The 19,019-nt window shown below is 36.9% G+C and overlaps 2 protein-coding genes across 2 annotated transcripts; one reads left to right on the top strand and one right to left on the bottom strand.

The window, feature by feature from the left end:
• Positions 1 to 1,757: 1,757 nt before the first annotated feature.
• Positions 1,758 to 12,540, bottom strand: parp2 (poly (ADP-ribose) polymerase 2). Its single transcript, XM_059344129.1, has 17 exons — positions 12,213 to 12,540; positions 10,617 to 10,826; positions 10,144 to 10,311; positions 9,830 to 9,900; positions 9,270 to 9,320; positions 8,883 to 8,979; positions 8,685 to 8,760; positions 8,503 to 8,605; positions 8,259 to 8,412; positions 6,754 to 6,892; positions 6,582 to 6,645; positions 6,356 to 6,490; positions 6,121 to 6,248; positions 5,573 to 5,672; positions 4,841 to 4,939; positions 4,464 to 4,588; positions 1,758 to 2,819 (listed from the first exon to the last, which is right to left on the bottom strand). Exons 1-17 carry the CDS (start codon positions 12,283 to 12,285, stop codon positions 2,660 to 2,662), a joined length of 1,953 nt encoding a protein of 650 aa, XP_059200112.1. The 5' UTR covers positions 12,286 to 12,540; the 3' UTR covers positions 1,758 to 2,659.
• A 51-nt stretch (positions 12,541 to 12,591) lies between these two features.
• Positions 12,592 to 19,018, top strand: mettl17 (methyltransferase like 17). Its single transcript, XM_059344135.1, has 14 exons — positions 12,592 to 12,920; positions 13,754 to 13,895; positions 13,983 to 14,132; positions 14,238 to 14,325; positions 15,065 to 15,146; positions 15,350 to 15,423; positions 15,514 to 15,608; positions 15,721 to 15,791; positions 16,527 to 16,634; positions 16,829 to 16,897; positions 17,028 to 17,078; positions 17,180 to 17,272; positions 17,527 to 17,723; positions 18,761 to 19,018. Exons 1-14 carry the CDS (start codon positions 12,852 to 12,854, stop codon positions 18,852 to 18,854), a joined length of 1,383 nt encoding a protein of 460 aa, XP_059200118.1. The 5' UTR covers positions 12,592 to 12,851; the 3' UTR covers positions 18,855 to 19,018.
• The last annotated feature ends 1 nt before the right edge of the window (position 19,019 follows it).

Raw genomic sequence — 19,019 nt, 5'->3', positions numbered from 1 at the left:
GTTAGCTAATGTTAGCTTGTGGCTAACAAACGGCATGTGCTGTAGATTTGGAAATGTTGTTCATGTTTTTTTGTTTTTTTTTAAATAGACTGAAATTGAACAATAACTGTCTATTTAGCTATTTTGTAAATTTTATTCCTATTTATTCTTTATTTTCTCGGTTATCATTGATAGAATTGGCTGATAATCTAATAGATTGCATGTATAGGGAAAAAGGATTATTATATCTCCTTCCCAGCGACACAAATTTAATGCTGACCTTTCTCCTTTATGCCCTAAATGTAAAATAGAGATAGGCAGTCTAACCCATTGCTTATGGTCCTGCAGGAATATACAAAAGTTCTGGCACATGGTGGGGAGGGAGATTAATAGGATTTTATCTAAGAATCTGCTATGTGACCCATTATGCATGTTGCTTGGGATATCAAATGGCTTTATTGTTGATAAGTATGAGAAGAAATTGTACAAAATGTTAACTTTCTGTGCTAGAAAATGTATTCTCTTAAACTGGATAACAGATAAAGCTCCCTCTAGAACACAATGGCATAAGGTTGTAATAGAATATATATCTCTTGACTATCTGACATGTATGCTGCGTGATAAAGATGACACCTTTCATAGAATATGGGACCCTTTTATGTTATACATTGGTATGAATATTTCAACCATATTTACACGAGGATTTACATAGGACTGGAACATGTGCTGGAACATGTGCTTAACTGTCATTTATTTTTGTATCTATATAATTTCTGAATCATCTGTCTTTTTATCTATTTATTTTTTCTCTGTGTCTGTGAGCCGAGTTGTAGTGTAGTATAGCCCAGTGTGGGTTCTTTTTATTTTATTTTATTTTTATATATTCTATTTTATTTGTTTGATTGTTCTTTGTGTTTGTTTGTTTTTCCACTGTGTGCTGTGAAAATCAATAAACATATTGTTTAAAAAAAAAAAAAAAAGGATTATTTTTATTCCAGCTCAAAAAATTGCTACATTAGTTATCGCTGCATTTCCCCTTCTAGAATCAGTATCAGCATCGGTCTTAAAAATCCCATTTCAATCAGGCTCCAGTGTGAGCTGGAATTTAGCCATCTTTTATTTTTATTTTTCACACCAGTTCTTTTCCTACTGTGTCATAATTTATCATCAGATATCTGGTGGTAATCTCTCACCCTGTCCTAACTCTTCCTCTCCTTGACTTCCAGCTGGTGATGGGGACGATGAGCTACCGTCTGGTTCCAAAGGAATACATCAACTTCTTGCTCTACCTGGTCATAGTCCTCACCTTCCTCTACCTGCTGAGGAGGAGGTGAAACTGAATATACGACAAACTGTAACCACAATGAAAATGAACTTTATTAGTGTTATTATATTGAATGTATGTAACTCCTATTAAGTGACAATGAACAAATGATAACCTGGATTTTTACAGAATCTTATTTTTGTCTAAGTTTTTCATTAACAAACATTTGTATTAAAAAAAGGACTGTTTTTGCTGTTTTACACCCATACAGAAATTTGACAATTATCAAAACAATTAAAAGCATCCAGTTTTCTCTTTTACGGTATTAATCAGACACATTCAATAGAATTCAGGTATTTACTCAGCATAAATGCTCACATCAAACCTGCCTCCAGAACCTCCAAATCATTTTGCTGTGTCGTTAAAGTCAGATGCTGATAATTCAAAAGATCCATAAGGCTATTTGCGTTTCATACAGCACCAAAGCAGAGATCAAAATGCAATATAATACAGCTTACATTGATAGGCCCATAGGGAAGTATGCAATATAAAGTAACATGGACAAAAGTATAGTGCAAAATTTAGTGCATATTTTCCCATAGCACATGGATTCATCCTCATCTTTTATCCTCAAAGTTCACTTTACTAATGGAGTATTATTCAGAAATTATTTGACAGGGTCCAACATCATTTAAGGACTCAAAAAGAACAGAGATGGTGTGTCATATTACTGGAGAAACCCCACTGCAGAACAAAGGAGAAGGTGTTTTGTTGGTGTTTTTATCACTTGAATTAGAAATTTACATTTCCGTTTTACATATTGAGTGAGTTGTATAAACTTTGGATCTGTCAAACCCCACTCTCGACATCACTGTCGGGCCGCAACTAAAGATTATCTTTGTTATCAGTTCATCTGCCAATTATTTTCTCCATTAATGTCCATAAAGTGTCGTAAAACATTGAAAGATGCCACCTACTAGAATCCTCTACAACTCCAGGATTTTAATAGCCTTTTTTATCCGGCCGTCAGTTAAAAAACACAGATGAAGATATATATCAGATATGACAAAGAGAAGCAGCAAGTCGCTGCATTTGAGAAGCTGCAACCAGATGTTTTTTGGTATTTTTGCTAATTTATTTTCTTAAACATTTTTTTGATTAAAATGTATCAAAATAGTTGCCAATCAATTTTCTTTCTACTGACTAATTACATCCTAAACTAAATGTTGCAGCTCTACATCACTGTAAAAGTGAAATCAAAGTAAGCATTTCTGTTTATTCAGGTTTAACATCATATCCCAAAGAACCAGAATCTAACTGTACACGAAGAACTATATGATGTGTTATTCCTGCTTTGTGGAGATGAAATCCCTTGAAATCTCCAGATTCCATGGGTCAATAGTGTTTTGGACGACCTCACCACAGTGAAGAATAGTTGAACTTGATCCGCAGCAGATACCTCATGCGAGTCTGTGCAGGGTTGTAGACGATGTACTCGTTGTACAGAAGGGAGTAAGAGTTGTTTTTACCCACCCCCGTCTTCCGCCCCGGCCCCATAGGCACGGTCACACCATCCCTGAGAAACAAAGAGAGGAATACACATTTATTTCAGGACCATTTTGTTGGTTTTAACACATAAAGTACAAGCTGCCGTTTGTTTTGGATATTTCCTCTTTCAGAGGCATTAGTTTCAGTCCAGGCCAGCACAATAAATGCAAATCAACTTGCAGAGATGAACTGAAACCAGCTGCTGGCAGGATGTAGCGGTTTGTATTTTTATTAATTCATAAGCCTGGTTTCCATCCAAATGTATCACAAAAGAAAGAAAATCTGCAAAACAATGGTGAATTCTTAAATGTTTGTTTCCATCAACTAGCATCATGGGATTATTATGAGTTGATTCATTACGATAAGCAGAAGTTGACGCCAATGCTCGATTTGGAAAACGGTCACAAAATTGCAGAAGAAGAGGGAAGTGTTATAAATGTCATGTTTCGCTTCATTCACATCATCATTTAGTTGCTAAATCTGTTTCAACTGCATTTTGCTGTATTTTGTTTTTTATCGACGCATCAACTTTTCCACTTCAGTCATTTAAGAACACAGAGCATCGTACAAACATGTCATTTTGGCATATAGTTCAATGTTTAATTGTTGACAACTTATGGACATAGATATATTTAATATGTTTTGTAATCATTTTGATCTAATTGTTGAGGTATTGACTCATTACTGCAGCTCTAACTAAAACATAAAAAACAGCCTGCATTCTTTTTTACGGTTGATCCGATTTGAATTTAGAAGGATGGCACTTGATGAAATTAGCGATATGTTTCATGCTCAGATGACTCAGATACTCTGAGATGAAAAACTGTATTTTTCCACAGAGAGAAGAGGCAGCAGAGTGGGAGAGAAAGCAGAAATAATGAGAGTAAAACAAGGTCAGTCCATTAGTGCATGAGTCACTACAGAGCAAACAGGTTTTATTATTTAGTATTTTGACTTTCATTTTAGTGGCTTTTATCCCAAATTGCCTCTTTCTAGAGTTAAACCATCCGACATTTCTACGTAGTGCTTGAAAATGACCCTAAACAAAAAGGTCTACATAAATAAAATAAACAGCTTAGGTAGTCTTGCCAAGCACTATGAGGATATTGGGAGTCTCCGAGGTTAAAGTTATACTCTAATGATGCCTCGTTGTAAAAACAAACAACAAAAAAACCCAAACACACTGGTGGTGATGGCTACACAGGATAGACACAGGAATACAAAATAAAACATAGCAAAAGTGTGTGTATTCTGTTGTGAAATTGATAGGAAAGCATTCATAATTCACCAAACTTTTTCACTATTTACAAACATGAACTTCTAAGAAATTAGAAAGTAAATTAATTTACATTTAGCAGAGTATGAGCATTATTTCTGAATCCTTTTCCAGAAAATTATGAATCTCAAATCTCATTCATCTCATTAGCACCCAAAGAAAAACATAATTAAAGCCAGCAGTCTTTCTTTATGGGCTACTTCTTCTAATGTTTATTATTTATATTTCCATTCTTCATTTTTCTATGTGCTCATAACCTGCAATTTTTCTTTGTCAATGCAATTAACACACTGCCCCTTTCAGACCATGTAATGATTTTTTGTTGGGTAACAGAAAGCACAATTAAATCAATGTTTGGCCTGTATGAAATGCATCAGTGTGATGAGAGAGACGTACAGATTGACAGAGTTTTTGGGGTCAGGTCCGGTCTGTCCGAGGCCCTTGGTGCTGTGTTTTCCTTCAGGCAGGTTGTTGGCCTCGTAGTCGGCATCCAGCAGCTCGTTAGAGTCTCCCAGAGCAACCTGCAACCACACACAGACACAAAACATGGACACTGAAACAGCTCTACAGGGTCTGAAATAAACAGCAGGTAAGTGCCATCTACTGGCACAACTGGGTTTTGGAGACTTGTTCAGATAAATAAATTTTTTAGCAGATAAAATCCAATGTGCAGACGCGACACTTTGTCACCAATAGAAACTGTTGTACTGCGACTGTTCCTAATATGGGATGAAATTTGTGTCCGACTACCACAATAAAAGTGACCACAGTACCTCACACAGGAGCAGCAGTCCCACGTTGTTGTTCTGAGTGGCGAAGCAGTAGTTGGCACTCTTGGACGACATGTCAGCAAAGTAGATACCTTTTCCAAACTGGATTACAGAATCAGAATTACGATTATCAACGGAATAACAAATGAAGAGCTGTATTGCAAAATATTGTGAACAGATACTTAATTCCAAAAGTTAAGCATAATGATCATCTTTTAAAAATAAAGATATATTGTGTTATGTTGCGCTTAGACTGCACATCAATGTTGGGTCTTATCCCTTTAATAATGCCTAATTTTCACTGCATGATTCAGCTTTACTCAACTCAACTTACTTTTAGTACCAGGTGCTTTTCTATATAATTTATCACTCTACGTCAGAAGGATTCTCAGCTTAATTGCGGCTGCTATTGTCAGCAGCTTGGCTATTTAAAATTGAAGGATTTGTGCACAATGTCTTTTTCATAATTTTTAAACTTCACCTTCTGCTTTTAACACAGCTCACTCTGAACCTCGAGTCAGGTAGCACAAATCAAAACTGTATTTAAGTTTGTCTTGAGCTTTGCCGTACCAAGCAGTGGAAATGTAAAATGGCTGTTAGCTAATTTGTTTAATAGATGCTAAAATTAATTTCAAGTTATCCATTAGCTTGCTGTTTTTTTGCAGAAGACTCGCATAAAGAAAAGTCAAGTGAAAAACAGTATATGCATGAGTTTTTCCTGTTCCTCCATCCTACCATGTAACCAGTGACTGGAGCTTCAGGTGGAGCCACTCGGAGCCCCTTACTGAGGATGCCGACCCAATTTGTGAGGCGGGAGCCGTGCCATAACAGAGTCCTGGTAGACAGACAGACACACACACACGTGGGCTAATTAATATGAGCATATAGAACTTTATAGCACTATAGATTGCAAAGCAGCACAGCTCAAAGGGCAGAATTTGAGGCAACATGAAGCAGACCGTGGCCTAGAGGTTAGGAATCGGGCTTGTAACTGGAGAGTCGCTGGTTCGAATCCCGGTACTGACAGGTCTAGGACTGAAGTGCCCTTGAGCAAGGCACCTAACCCCCCTGCACAGCTCCCCGGGCGCAGTAATGTGCTGCCCACTGCTCCTTGCATGGTGTGTTCACTTGTGTGTAAAATAAGGATGGGTTAAATGCAGAGGTTGAATTTCCACATTGTGGGATTAATAAAGTACTCTTCTTCTCTTCTTCTTCTTCTGGTTTTATCAAAGCCTTCAGGTGTGCTCACCAGTTCTCCAAACACCACCCCCAGTGTCTATTACCTGTTGTGCATCTGTGAGAGGAAGTTGTTACGCTCGCTGTCTCTGTCCACTGAGAAAATGTCAAGGACAGTCATGTTGTAGTCACGATGGGTGGAGGCATGAGTGGACTGGAGATACTTTTCTATCACCTTCACAGAGAGAAGAGGAAAGTGTAGAATTTTAGGGTTAGGGTAACATAAGGCTGATAAATCTTGACCTTAATCAATAAAGCAGTTATGAGTACTACAACACTGACTGTGAACTCGTGGCTGCTGGGGTCCAGAGACTGCAGCTGGCACTGGAGGGAGCTGTACTGTCTGTCCAGAGGATGTTCGTCACTGTTTTCACTGGACTGAACCATTTTCACTGCAATCTGAATGTCACTCAGAGCCTGAAAAAAGAAGTAAGACAAAAAATTTATAGATATCACAGTATGGAGTTGATATTTTAACAATCTCTTAATCAACGTAGAAGTGTTTTACCTCCAACAGTGAAATTTTTTCCTTCAGCTCATCTTCTGTACGAATGATTGGAGGAGTCCTCAACCTGCAGAATTACATCTTTTAGTTATAATAGGAGAGATCAGTGTGAAAAGCTTGCCTCATCATTCACCTTTCCTGCATCTTTTTAACCTTACAGCCGCATTCTACCTACCCAAAGTCATGAGGGATGCGGGTGTAGAACTGGTTGCAAGCCTCCAGCAGATCACGATTGCTGCCCTTCTTCTTCAAACACTCCTCGATTTTCTTTAGAGCCGTGTAGCCTGCACGGATCTGCTCTGAGGTCAGCTTGCCTGCAGGTTGAAAGACAAATACTGAAGTTAAAATATAAAGCACAACAATGAAAGGTTGAAAAATACAGATCGGTTGTTTGTCACCAGCTGAGTTTACTGTAACAGTAAGGAGGCACAACTGGAGCTAAAATGAATGATAACTTTGATCAAATACCAGCATCTTGAATGTTTTATAATGCCATTTTTGATCTCATAGACTAAACTAAGCGGATGAAGCCACCACGATGGCCTTTGTTATCTTGGTTTTTTAAGCCAGAAGCTAAGACAAGTGTGTGGTTACCAGAAAACACAAAGAGTAACACAAGTTCACAGCCATCTAAATGGACAATGTACCATGGATAGTCATTGCTACAACTTATTACCAGACCATAAACTCAGGAAGAAAATCTTCACTTAAATAATAAATCGAGTGAGAAGTAGGGTAATTTTCTCACAGATTTCCATTAGGGTTGTCAAAAGTATCGATACTCAAAAAAGTATCGATACTAAAACGTAGTATCCGGATACGATACCTATTACTGATGTTATCGTGGCCGGTAGCCCCCATTAATGTTGACCGTGTTATTATTAGCCATTAGCCGCAGCTAGCAATTAAAGGCTGATGTCACGTTAATGATTATAAACAACGTAAAAAAATTAATAAATCAGGCACGTAGTATGCCCATATTACGTCAATTGACACAGTGTCAGTATACATAAGCATTAAGAGTTAATAAGTTTACATAAATGTTGGTGACTGAAAAGTGTTATTTTCTCTCTTGAAGTCCCAGAATGAAGCAGAGAAAAGTCGACCTGCAACCAAACAGCAACACACACAGCCGACTCTACCGCTTTTTTATCAAGCTTTCCTAATATTGTGCACAGCATACAACCTCAAAATATTGTTCTAATTGTTGTTTATTGTATTTATTTATTTATTGCACTACCTCAGACCTGAAGCTTGTTATCATAGTTGCAGTTTCTTTTTGCACAACTGTTTTTTATTATAAATATTTAACCTGTGGTTCTGTTAATTTTTACATGTTGCATTTTTCTTTTTAATAAAAATATTTCTGTTAAATTTTGGGGTCTTTGTTTTTATCCTTGTGGTATCGAAAATGGTAACGAGTATCGAATATTTTCCTGAGTATCGCTATCGAGTAGAAAATTTTAGTATCGCGACAACCCTAATTTCCATACAATCAACTTCTTTTGACAAGCATTGAGGTTGCCCCCTGCTGGCCATTAGAAATAATGCAGTTTAAGGTGCATTTCAAACCCAGAAGTTGACCCTTGTGTGATCTATATAGAATTAAAGAAACTAAAGGAGTATAACAGAATAAATTCCACTACATTTCTGTTGTGAATTTGATTCTGTCAGACTGACCTAGAGGAGCTTTCCGGGTGTCAAACTTCATCTCCAGCACACACTCCTCCATGGCTTTGATGTCACAGATTAGCTCCAGGAGAGACTGAATCTTCACATCCAGCTTGGAGGTCTTCTTTTTGGGTGCAGCATCCACTACCGTCTTGTTCTCCTCCTGGAACAGTGAAATATATCCATATTCATGATAATGATAGGAGATATTGGAAAGATAAACAAGCTGTTGGTTATCTGCCATGTTCCTTACCTTTTCATTTGAGCTGTAGTCCATGAACACCATGTCATATTTTCCAGGTACTTTCTCAAAACTTTCTCGGTCTTCCCACTCGTTCTTGGTCTTGTCTAAAAATCTGTGACAAAACAACCAAGTTTCAGAATTTCGCTAAACTCTCTTCAATGGGAAACATCCAGAAATATTTTTAACCTCACTTTTTCATGAAGATATCTTTGGCTTTCAGCAGGTCTGCACCACAGGCTGTCAGACTGTTTTGACCCACTTTTCCCACTAAGAAAAACAACAAAGAAACCACAAAAATACATTTAAATCAGATAGTTTACATTAAAAAAGATCTTTCAAACTCTCACTCACTTTCTTTCTGAATTATGTTAAAAATCATGTTAAGTTACCTCTGCCCCATCTCATCCACACACTGTATGCCTTAGAGCTGTCGTCTTGCAACAGTTGGATCAGGTAGTATTTGTTGTTGTTAAACTGAAGATTTGTCTGCCAAATAAGAGAGAAAGTGTTTGCTGAAAGCCTTAAAATCAGTTTGCTGTCCCACAAATCATAATGTAAAATGAAAATTAAATTCACATATTTTAAAGTCTTCATTTGATTTCTGTTTCCAGATTTTATGTAAGAAAACATTATAGCAGATGTTGCATTCTTATTAGCTCTGAAGAGTCATACATGGCAAATACATTTTTTTTGAAAACTATCAGTATTACAGATTTTGTTATTTTAAATAAAAATCACTTGAGTCAACTTTAATTGTGTGTAATCAAATATTTTACCTGATTTAGCATCACGTCGTAAACATCATTTCCTTCATTGTAAACATGAGCCTGCAAGAGAAATTTAACAGTTATTAATATCAATAAAGGGAACAGCACCTGATCTGTATCTTGGATGGGGGGAATTAAAAAATTCATGCAAGCATCTCATTTATTTTCATAAAAACAATAATTTTGGAAAGTTTTTGTAGAAAAAAAAGGGACAGAATGTATTTTCACAGATTGAAAACAAGGACGTTGCCGGACAAAGGTAACAAATGCTCTATAATCACTAGAGATAAAATGAAAAAACTAAAAACTGAAAAAACTAAAATAGTTGCATCTACATTGATCATTAACTTATCTTTGCAGCTCTCACTTTTTATGTTAGTTTTGCTGTTTTATCTATTGATTGTTTGCTTGACCTGAGCACATAAACGTTGATTTAAGACCTGACATTAAATAGAATGGAGACACAAACTCATGTATAAGAAACCACAAAATGTGTCGTGCTCTGGAACTGTAACCGTAACCGGGGCAAATCATGAGTTTCAAATCCGGTGTGGACAAAGATACCGTACCTTTCCAAGTTTGGCTTTACATTCAGGGTCCACTGGAGCTTTTCCTTTCATGACCACAGTCCTCACAACCTCTGTTCAAGCATCAGAGATAAAACTTAAATGAGGGCAACTGACATTTTATATGAAGTACAGGCAACACCACATCTTTTTGACCTATATAAACTGAAAAAAAAAACAGAAACCACATGATGATGTTTCCAAAGTTACTGCACTCTGTGGGTTGCCAGTTACTCAACAACTTTAAAATCCTATTTCACTTTATAATAGCATTACATAAAGAACATAAATTATATATTTTTTCAAAAACAGGTTACCTTCAGTTTTTATTTCTTCTTTGGGCATTTTTTCAGTTTTTGTCTGACTCTTGCCCTGCCCTCTCTTCCTCTTAGCTGCAGGTTGCTCTTCCTTCTCCTCCTCTTCCTCTTTGACTTGAACCGGCGCCCCATTCTGAACACTTGAGTCACCGGCATCATTCAAAGTTTCTGAACATAAGAAGACAACAGAAGAAATATTTTAAATACCTTCAGTAATTCAGATTTTTTTCTACTTAAAAAAATCAACAAAAGCTATTTAAAAAAATCATATTATCCTACTACTATGGGTAACTATTACATAAAGGTGTCATGAAAATCTAATTAAAGAAAAATGTGCAATACGAGTTGGATTTCTTTGGTAAGTGACACCCTTAGACAACTGAAAGACTCTGAATAATCAACATGACAGAGTTAGAAAAAAATCATACCAGAGGGAATGACCAAAAATAACAAGACAGCTATGACACACATACCTGGTTTTACTGTCTGAGAGCGAATCTTCCTCTTGAACTTGGTGACAGGATTAATCTGTACCATCTTCTTCAGGTCGACTTCATAGGACGTCCCGGAGCTGAGAGATACAGTTACAGAAGTTTTTCCTGAAGAGACGGCTGAGTCCAGCATGGCGCAGACTGAAGGCAGGTATGGTTCCCACTGTCCTTTATCTCCCTTCCACTGCCACACTGATCACACAGTTACACAGAGAGCAGAGATGTTCAAGTAGTCAATCAACAGATTATTTTGAGTCTGTTTCAGTAATTTTTAAAGCAAAATAGACAAAATTCGGCTTGTTTCATGCTTATTAAATGTTGTGCTTTGGATGTCACCTTGGGCTCTGGGAAATCCCACAGGGCATGTTTCATAATTTTCTGGCTGGTTATGGGCAAAACAATTAAACAAGGTAATAATGAGAAGATTAATTGATAATGAAAGGGATTGTTAGTTGCACCCCGACTGGTAAATTGAGACTTCCTTAGTCATTATTATGTTTCTGTTCACCTTCTATCCCTAGTTCATTTTAGGAAAAAGTGAATCTGGCATTTAATATATATATCCACATTTCTGAAGAGGTCCTTGCAAAATAAAATGTGGGAGAACCTGGCCAATCCTGAGCAAATGGTACAGAGAAGAAATGAAACCAAAATATATTTTGTCCAGATGGTCATCAATCGCAAAGTCAATAGCTAAGAATAAGTTTAAAAGAAGTTCCAATATATTGAAAAAATAGTATTGTCTGAGATCAGCAATGCTTTCCCAATAGTATGTCCCTTGAAACAACCATGCAATTTGTATTACACACATAATAAATGAAGGTCTTTTAAACCACGCATGTTATTTACATTCATGTTGTATGTGTAAGAAGCCTTGAGTGACATTTTATTATATAATTTAATTTTGTTGGTTTACTGACAATTATGTGATTTCCCCTTGAAGTATCATGCATGTATCTGTACACACACATGTACGTTTCTTTTCCCTTTCTGCTAAATTCTAATATCATGCATAAATGGAAAAACAGTATGCATCTAACATATTGCAATTGCATTGTAAATGCATAATGTGCTTTCTATAAAACATGTCCTTACAACAACAACAAAAAAATGCCTAGACTAAAAAGCATTGGATGAGCCACATGTTGGACAAATGCACATTAGTGCTGATTTAACAGAACCCCAAACCTTCCAACATGACAACTCTCTAAAACAAACATTTCTACCTTCAAGATGTATTAGAGGGCTGGTGGATCATACTGCATTAGTTCTACCCAGTTATACTTATAAAAGTGCATATGGGATAATCATAAACAATACAACTTCCGTCCCTGAGCACTCTGGACCTTTAGGTTTTGTGATAGGTTGGTTTGCAGCTGACAGGTTTTTAACATGCTCAATTTATAACATGTGTCGAAGCTACCCTGGGTAGAAAGTTATTTGTTTTCTTTCAACTTTGCAACCACAGTAAGTTTATTCCCCTGCTGTCCTTTTGCCCAGACATGTCCCCAGCTGACGTCGTTACAGCAGCTAGCTATCCTGGCCGAGCTAACCTTCCAGCGGGAAACCAGCACCAACCTGTTTTGGACTCGACTTCTTCAGTTTCTTCTACTTTCTGACTTTCATTTCTCGAACTTCTTGTCCGCCTCATGGTGGTTTATGAAAAGAATAACTATACTAGCTAACTTAGGTTGGTACAGTAATAAAGGGAGACAGTAAAATCACAAAGAAGGAGGGGAACTTTTCAACTGTTTCCTCTTTGCCGGTGCTACCAAAGATCGTTAAATATAAAGAGGAATCACTCTGCGGTTAAAAGAAAACCCATTGTGGCCGGACGCATGCGCTGTAAACCCTTGGTCGAAACCCGTTGCTGTTAACGTCTATAACAAAGTCAAGTTTGATGCATTTGACATTAAAACTTTTTATTTACGTGGTAATGATTAATTTTGTCCATCCTGTCCTAAAATTAAAGTTTTTAAGAAGTAAGCCATATGTTGCCGTACTCGCAAACGAGGGCAGAGTAAGCACTCTTGTCTCTTTCTCTACTAGTGGGAACAGAACTTCGGCACATAAAGGTTCCGCCTTATCCGGCAGTCGGAATTATTTTGTCGATGGCTTGCTGAAAAAATTCTAACGTGCCTCCATGAAGCTTACCAAAGACTAGATGAAAAACAAAGTGATTTAAACACTATAATTCATCCTTTACGCCCTTAAAATATGGCTTTACGGAAATTTAGCGCTTGTGTCCTCTGTCAGAGGGCGGTTATGGTGAAGATCATGAGCAGGGTGAGTGTCATTGAACGCAGCATCTTCTTCACCATGGAGGTCAGACAGATAAGCTGTTATAACAGTACTGAGATAAATCAATTATTGGAGTGTAGTTTAGCGATGTTCACAGTGTTGTGTTTGAAGTGGAATAATCTTAGTATTCATAAATATGAATAGGTCAAATTCCTATTATTTTAATAAGTGCACCTTTTCTACCCAACGTAAACCTACAGATAATACATGTAACTGTTATCAACTATTTTTTAAATAGGAAATATGTTCGTATTTTTATTTTCTAAATTATTTGTTAAAAAATAAATGTTTTCCTAAAATATTATTTACCAATATTATACTGTAATACTCTGTGTATGTATGTCTTCTGCTGAAAGCTTTACCCCAGCATAAAATCTCTGAATCTGCCACAATTAATTAATTTGCTAAATAAAATATCTCAACTCATGTGTGTCCTGAATACAGTCCTCCAGTCACTTTACAATTAAACTATAAATTAAATATCTAGCAAAACAAAAAACAAGGTTCTGAATCACTATGATATAAGATTTTCTTAAAACTTTTTCTGATGTTTGCATTTGTGGTTATTTCACTTTGCTATTCATACATTATGAGTTTGTGTATTCGTAAACCCAACTTTAGAGAAGTGTTAAGATAAAATAGCCCAATACTGTGTATGTTAATTACAATTGTACGTATAAAATATTTTAAAACAAACACCAAAATCTTGCCTCTATAAGTGTCATATGATATTTAATCAGAAGATGTTTGTTTACTCCTAACTCACTTGAGCTTAAAGTGGCAGTAAATAAACATTTGCTTTTATTTTTCTTCCTCAGGGAGTGAGTGCAGCTGCACACCCACAGCCCCAGGTAGATTTCCTAAAAGGAGAATCACACAGGAAGCACCCCGGTGTGACCAACCTGAAAACTCTGCGCCTTCCTGACCAGCTGCAGACGGCTGCACGGTCCATTATTGACAGTAGGTTTTGAATGTGGTTTTCAGTTTATATGTGCTTTTATGTTTCTGTAGCTGCACTATGCAACTCTTCGATGTCTCCTCCTTTAGGAGCTCAGGTGTTTCAGCTGACTGAACGCGCTCATACTCTCACAAACTTCCTGTGGAGCAGAAAACGATCAATCGATGATTCGACTCTGAGGAAGAAAGCTGTGAGCATTGAGAAAGTACTCTGGGAGAAGGCGATGGAGAAGAGAGGAGGTGAGTGACACATGAATTTAAGAAAAGAATAATGGTTGTTAACAACGTGCAAAGAGATAATATAATGCAGCAACTGGAGCAAAGTAAATAAGCTTTATATTGCAGATATTGATGAACAATTGCTGGAAGACCGCATCAGGAGAAAAGTTCTTTCAGAGCTCAAAAGAACCACGCATCGCTGGACTGCCATGAAGTAAGCCTGCTATTTTTAAAGTTCTTTCATAGAAATAAATAATATATACCAGTTGTTTTTTTTAATCATAAGTTTGATTAGAGCTTCATTCATTGAGCTTCTTTTTATGAAGAAAGAGCTTTCTTTACCCAACGTAAGAAAAGAAGTCTGATTTGTGATGTTCGGACGGTTTCATGATAGAAAAATTCATAAATAAGATTGTTGAGCAATACTGAGGTAACGATTATTTAACACAATTACTCACTTATTCTCAATACATCATACAGTAATTGAACTTGAAACTTGGATTTTCATGAAATTTTAGCATAATTCAACTGAAAAATATTTAAAAGAAAAAAAAAATGAAATACAAGAAATAATATATACATATGTCTGCATTTAAATAAATAATATAAAATAATATATACAAATAAATAAGATCAAATATTGTTGTGATCTGCTACAACCTACTGAAAATTACTAAATCATTTAAGTCAAAACCAACTTTTCATGATCAAAAATGGTAATTGAAAATAAAATTTGATCAATTGCCCAGCCCTGGCCAATGCTGACCAATATATTAAGTGTTATAGAGTTTGTACACTTGGCTTCAGCGTCATAAAATTTCATCTGAACAAATCCAGAGGGGGAGCCCTCTCTGCAGTTCCATTTTGGAGCTTGTAACTGATGGTTGCTCCTGTTTGACTTTGAGTCGTGGATGATCTTTGTATATACAGCTCTCTCACTCTCTGTGTTTCAGATATGATGAGGAGGTCAGTGTGGTGTACATGGTGGCTCGGCTGGCTGGGGGCTATGCAGCAGTGAGGAGAGCTATGAATGAGGTAAAGAACAATGTGGGGGGATAATAGAGCTGCACTCAAAGAATCAGCCCATCCAGATAACAAAAAAGAAAACATTTTTTCTTCTTTTGGTGGTAAAGAATGGAATATAAATGTCATTAAAAACATTATGACTCCTGGATGTGTTTGGGGTCAGACTTCTGCCTTTGTCCTGCCTGTCCTAAATTACAGTTTTTACATTTCAGATAAAAAAGAGGGACCCCTCGTTTGCTCCTCACTCTCTCCTGGATTTTGGATCAGGGCTGGGAACAGTTGTCTGGTTAGTGTCAAACACTGCTGCTGCTGCATAAAGAGAGTTTACATGCATATAGAAAGACTAGGAGTGAGTCTGGCTCTCTTTCTCCCACAGGGCGTCACACTCGTGCTGGGGCGACACTCTGAAGGAGATGGTGTGTGTGGACAGCTCAGGGGCGATGAACAATCTGGCAGAACGACTCCTCAAAGGTGTGTACACAGACACTCGTATTATATAAGGTTCCATTTGTAACCTTTTCGTTTGGGTTTTCGTCTAAGACTTGATCAGAAAATCTAAGCATATGTTTTGTCTGTTGAGCAGGTGATGATGAAGGAGTTGAACCGCACATCAAACATGTTTATTTCAGACAGTTCCTCCCTGTCTCTCCTAAGGTAAAACCCCCCTCAGGTTTTGTTTCAGCATCATAAAAACACATTTTGTGACATTTTCTTCAAAGAAAACCTTTTCGAGCCTTCAATTTTAAATTCCAGAAAAATCAGATGCTTGTTGGATTTGTTTTTTTTCCTCAGTGATCACATTGTGATGCAGTAACAGTTTGATTAAATAATTTTTGCCCAAATGCATTGTAGTAATAAATTCAATAATAGCAGTTGGAGTGTCGAATAAACTGTATTTTAAAAGTCATATCTTAAGAAAAATCTGTTTAAAAAACCCTCACACCCATATTTTGTTTTTTATGCTTCCTTAGACATTTTTCACTGTCACATATTGTAAAAAGTGAGATTTCCATGTCTATTTTTTAAATTATAACGCAGGATTTTGGATGCTTTATACCTGTTATTATCATACAAGAAACCTCTATGTATCTAATCTACGGAGAAACTTACACATCCTGTATACAGAAACATGTCCGATCATATATATGGTTGGGATGTCACAACTATACTACTTAAAGGTAGAAAGGTATGATAGGTATATGTGCAGTGTTTGTACAACAACACTTAACTGAGACATACAAAATAAAAAAAAATACAAAAGAGTAATCCATTACTATCACTGACACAGTTAGGAAGTTAGGATTTCCTCTCCTAGTGTTGTGCGTGGAACATTTTTGGATTCATGGAGCAGCAGAAGGAGCCCTGACAGTCCTGCGTTTCTCCTTCCAGGTGCAGTTCGACTTGGTGGTTTCAGCTTTCACCCTGTCAGAGCTTCTCAGTGTGAAGGAGCGAGAGGATGCAGTGTTGACTCTGTGGAGAAAGACAAGCTCGTACCTGGTTGGTTCAAATAAAAACAAAAGTTCACCTGTAGATGCACTTTTTTAAACTATTGTTTCATTTAGTGATAGATAAGTTCTTGATTTTAGACATTTTTTGCAAAAATGGCAGCATATTTTCAAAACTATTCTTGTACATTTAATTCCTGTCTTATGTAACAACATTAAAATATGTTTTTACATTTTTTTGTATAGGTGCTTGTAGAAAATGGAACTAAAGAGGGCCATCAGATGCTGATGGAGGCCAGAGATACTATATTAAAGGTACTGAAATACAGAAGATAAGATGGCACTTTAAAAAATCCCCACGATGGATTTTGTTTGGTGGATTTCTGTACATTATTTGACACAGTTCACAGAAGCAAACTGATGACTTACACTTCTGTATTTCCAGAAACAAGACAAGACGGTCCATGACCCAAGACCAGCGTCAGTGTTCGCTCCGGTTTGTTTAAATCTCCGCTGCTTTGAAAACAACTTGCAGTACTTTCATCCAGCTGTATCACAGCCATCTTGCATCATCTCTCTTTTGTTTTGTCCCTCCAGTGTCCTCACAATCTGACGTGTCCTAAACTGACCAGTGAGCGCAACACACCTTGTAACTTCCAGCAGATGTACCACCCTCTGCCTCTGCCCGGGGTGAGACTAAACTGTGGATTACATGTCTGTGTACAGAATTATTCCTAAAAGTCAAACATCAATTAGCTCAGCATGAACGGTCAATATTGACCTTAAAAAATTGTATTTGGCAAAAAATATATCCCTCAGAGTGGAGCTTAAATTATTATATTCTGGGTCAAGCCAGTCAGTTTGTCAGACTTTGAAAACTCCTGGTGTAAAACATAGGCACATTCCACTTATTTATTTATTTATTTATTTATGTGCTTTTGCAGCACAATGGCCAGCAGACGGAGAAGTTCAGCTACGTGATTCTGAGTCGGTCGGGACCAGCGGAGGCGGGAACTGAAGGTGTGGACTGGGCACGGTTGATTGCACCGGTGCAGCGCAGAACACGACACGTCCACTGTCGAATGTGCTGCCCGGATGGACAACTACAACATCTGGTGGTGACGGCACGAAAACACAACAGGTAAAGGTCCTGCATCACACACACACACACTGTCAAACTTACATCAAGCATCAGCTTCATTTTACCTATCTTTGATTGGGAGTCAAAGTTTGGGTTTAATTGATTCAATGCCAGTTTTTGGTATTTAGAAGTTTTAAATAAGCTGTGTGTAGGATTTAATGGCATCTAATGGTGAGGCTGCAGATTGCAATCAATTGATTACCCATCCCTTTCCAAACATATAGAGAACCTGCAGTGGCTTTCAGGTAACATAGAAATGTAAAAGCCGCTCTTTAGAGCCGGCTTGTCTGTTCTGGAGTGGTGGAATAATTAATCAGATCCCAAAAACACACTGTGAAATTACTCCACTACAAGTAAAAGTACCGCATTCAAAAAATACTTCAGTAAAAGTACAAAAGTATCAGCATCAAAATGTACTAAATGTTTCAAAAGTAAAAGGACTCGTTATGCAGAATGGCCACGTTTTAATTAAGTAAGATTTTGCTCATTTTTACTACTTAATATACCTTTATGAGGTTTAATTTAAAAACGTAATAACTTAATTTTAAAAAGTCTAATTTTTTTTCCAAAATATTTTTATTGAAAAATACAAGAAATGTCCAATAACAGGAATACAATCATCATTTTCTTATTTTGTTATACATATTATGTATATGTAAACAGTCACATATACACATACACAAATGAAAATCTAATCAATTTAAATTTCTCATGTTTTTGTATTAAATCTCGACTTGAAAAGTAACTGAAGCTGTCAGCTAAATGAAGTGGAGTAAAAAGTAGAATTTGTTTAAAGTATAAGTATAAAGTTACTCAAGTACACACTCCACAAAATTATACGTATTTACAGTACTTGAGTAAATGTACTTCGTTACATTCCACCACTGATTATGAGTATTGTTTTCCACTATTGACAAGTGATCCCACTAAATCCTACACACTGCTGAATTAAGCTCATTAATTCTTATGTCGTCTTATGTGTACCAGACTATGGTTTTGGCTTAATTTGACTCGTCTGTTTCATTTCCGTCTATCAGAGATGTGTACCGCTGTGCCCGGAACAGCGACTGGGGAGATCAACAGCCGATAATTCAGAGCATGGAGGAAGACTTTGAGAGTGATTCAGAATGATGATTCAGCGAGGAAGAGACGCATTCTTTATACTTTTGGAACAAAACTGAGATAAGACTTCAGTCCAAGGACTCACCAGCTTGAAGTTGAACAGAACATCAGTATTTTCTATCAGAACTGTGACAGACTCATTCGACAACCTGATTAAATCAATGAAAAGTCAAT

This window comes from Centropristis striata, chromosome 11, assembly GCF_030273125.1.
Source record: "Centropristis striata isolate RG_2023a ecotype Rhode Island chromosome 11, C.striata_1.0, whole genome shotgun sequence".
Lineage (NCBI taxonomy): Eukaryota > Metazoa > Chordata > Actinopteri > Perciformes > Serranidae > Centropristis > Centropristis striata.
Note: the sequence above shows the minus strand (reverse complement) of the source record. Positions and strands in the feature narration are given on the sequence as shown.

Excerpts from the sequence above, each read along its gene's own strand:
- parp2 (XM_059344129.1), bottom strand. The coding sequence starts at position 12,285 with ATGAGGCGGACAAGAAGTTCGAGAAATGAAAGTCAGAAAGTAGAAGAA. Across the intron at positions 6,893-8,258 it reads CACCCGGAAAGCTCCTCTAG|GCAAGCTGACCTCAGAGCAG; the intron begins GTCAGTCTGACA and ends TTCAACCTGCAG. Across the intron at positions 6,491-6,581 it reads AAAAAATTTCACTGTTGGAG|GCTCTGAGTGACATTCAGAT; the intron begins GTAAAACACTTC and ends TTCTTTTTTCAG.
- mettl17 (XM_059344135.1), top strand. The coding sequence starts at position 12,852 with ATGGCTTTACGGAAATTTAGCGCTTGTGTCCTCTGTCAGAGGGCGGTT. Across the intron at positions 16,898-17,027 it reads CCAGAGATACTATATTAAAG|AAACAAGACAAGACGGTCCA; the intron begins GTACTGAAATAC and ends CTGTATTTCCAG. Across the intron at positions 17,724-18,760 it reads ACGGCACGAAAACACAACAG|AGATGTGTACCGCTGTGCCC; the intron begins GTAAAGGTCCTG and ends TCCGTCTATCAG.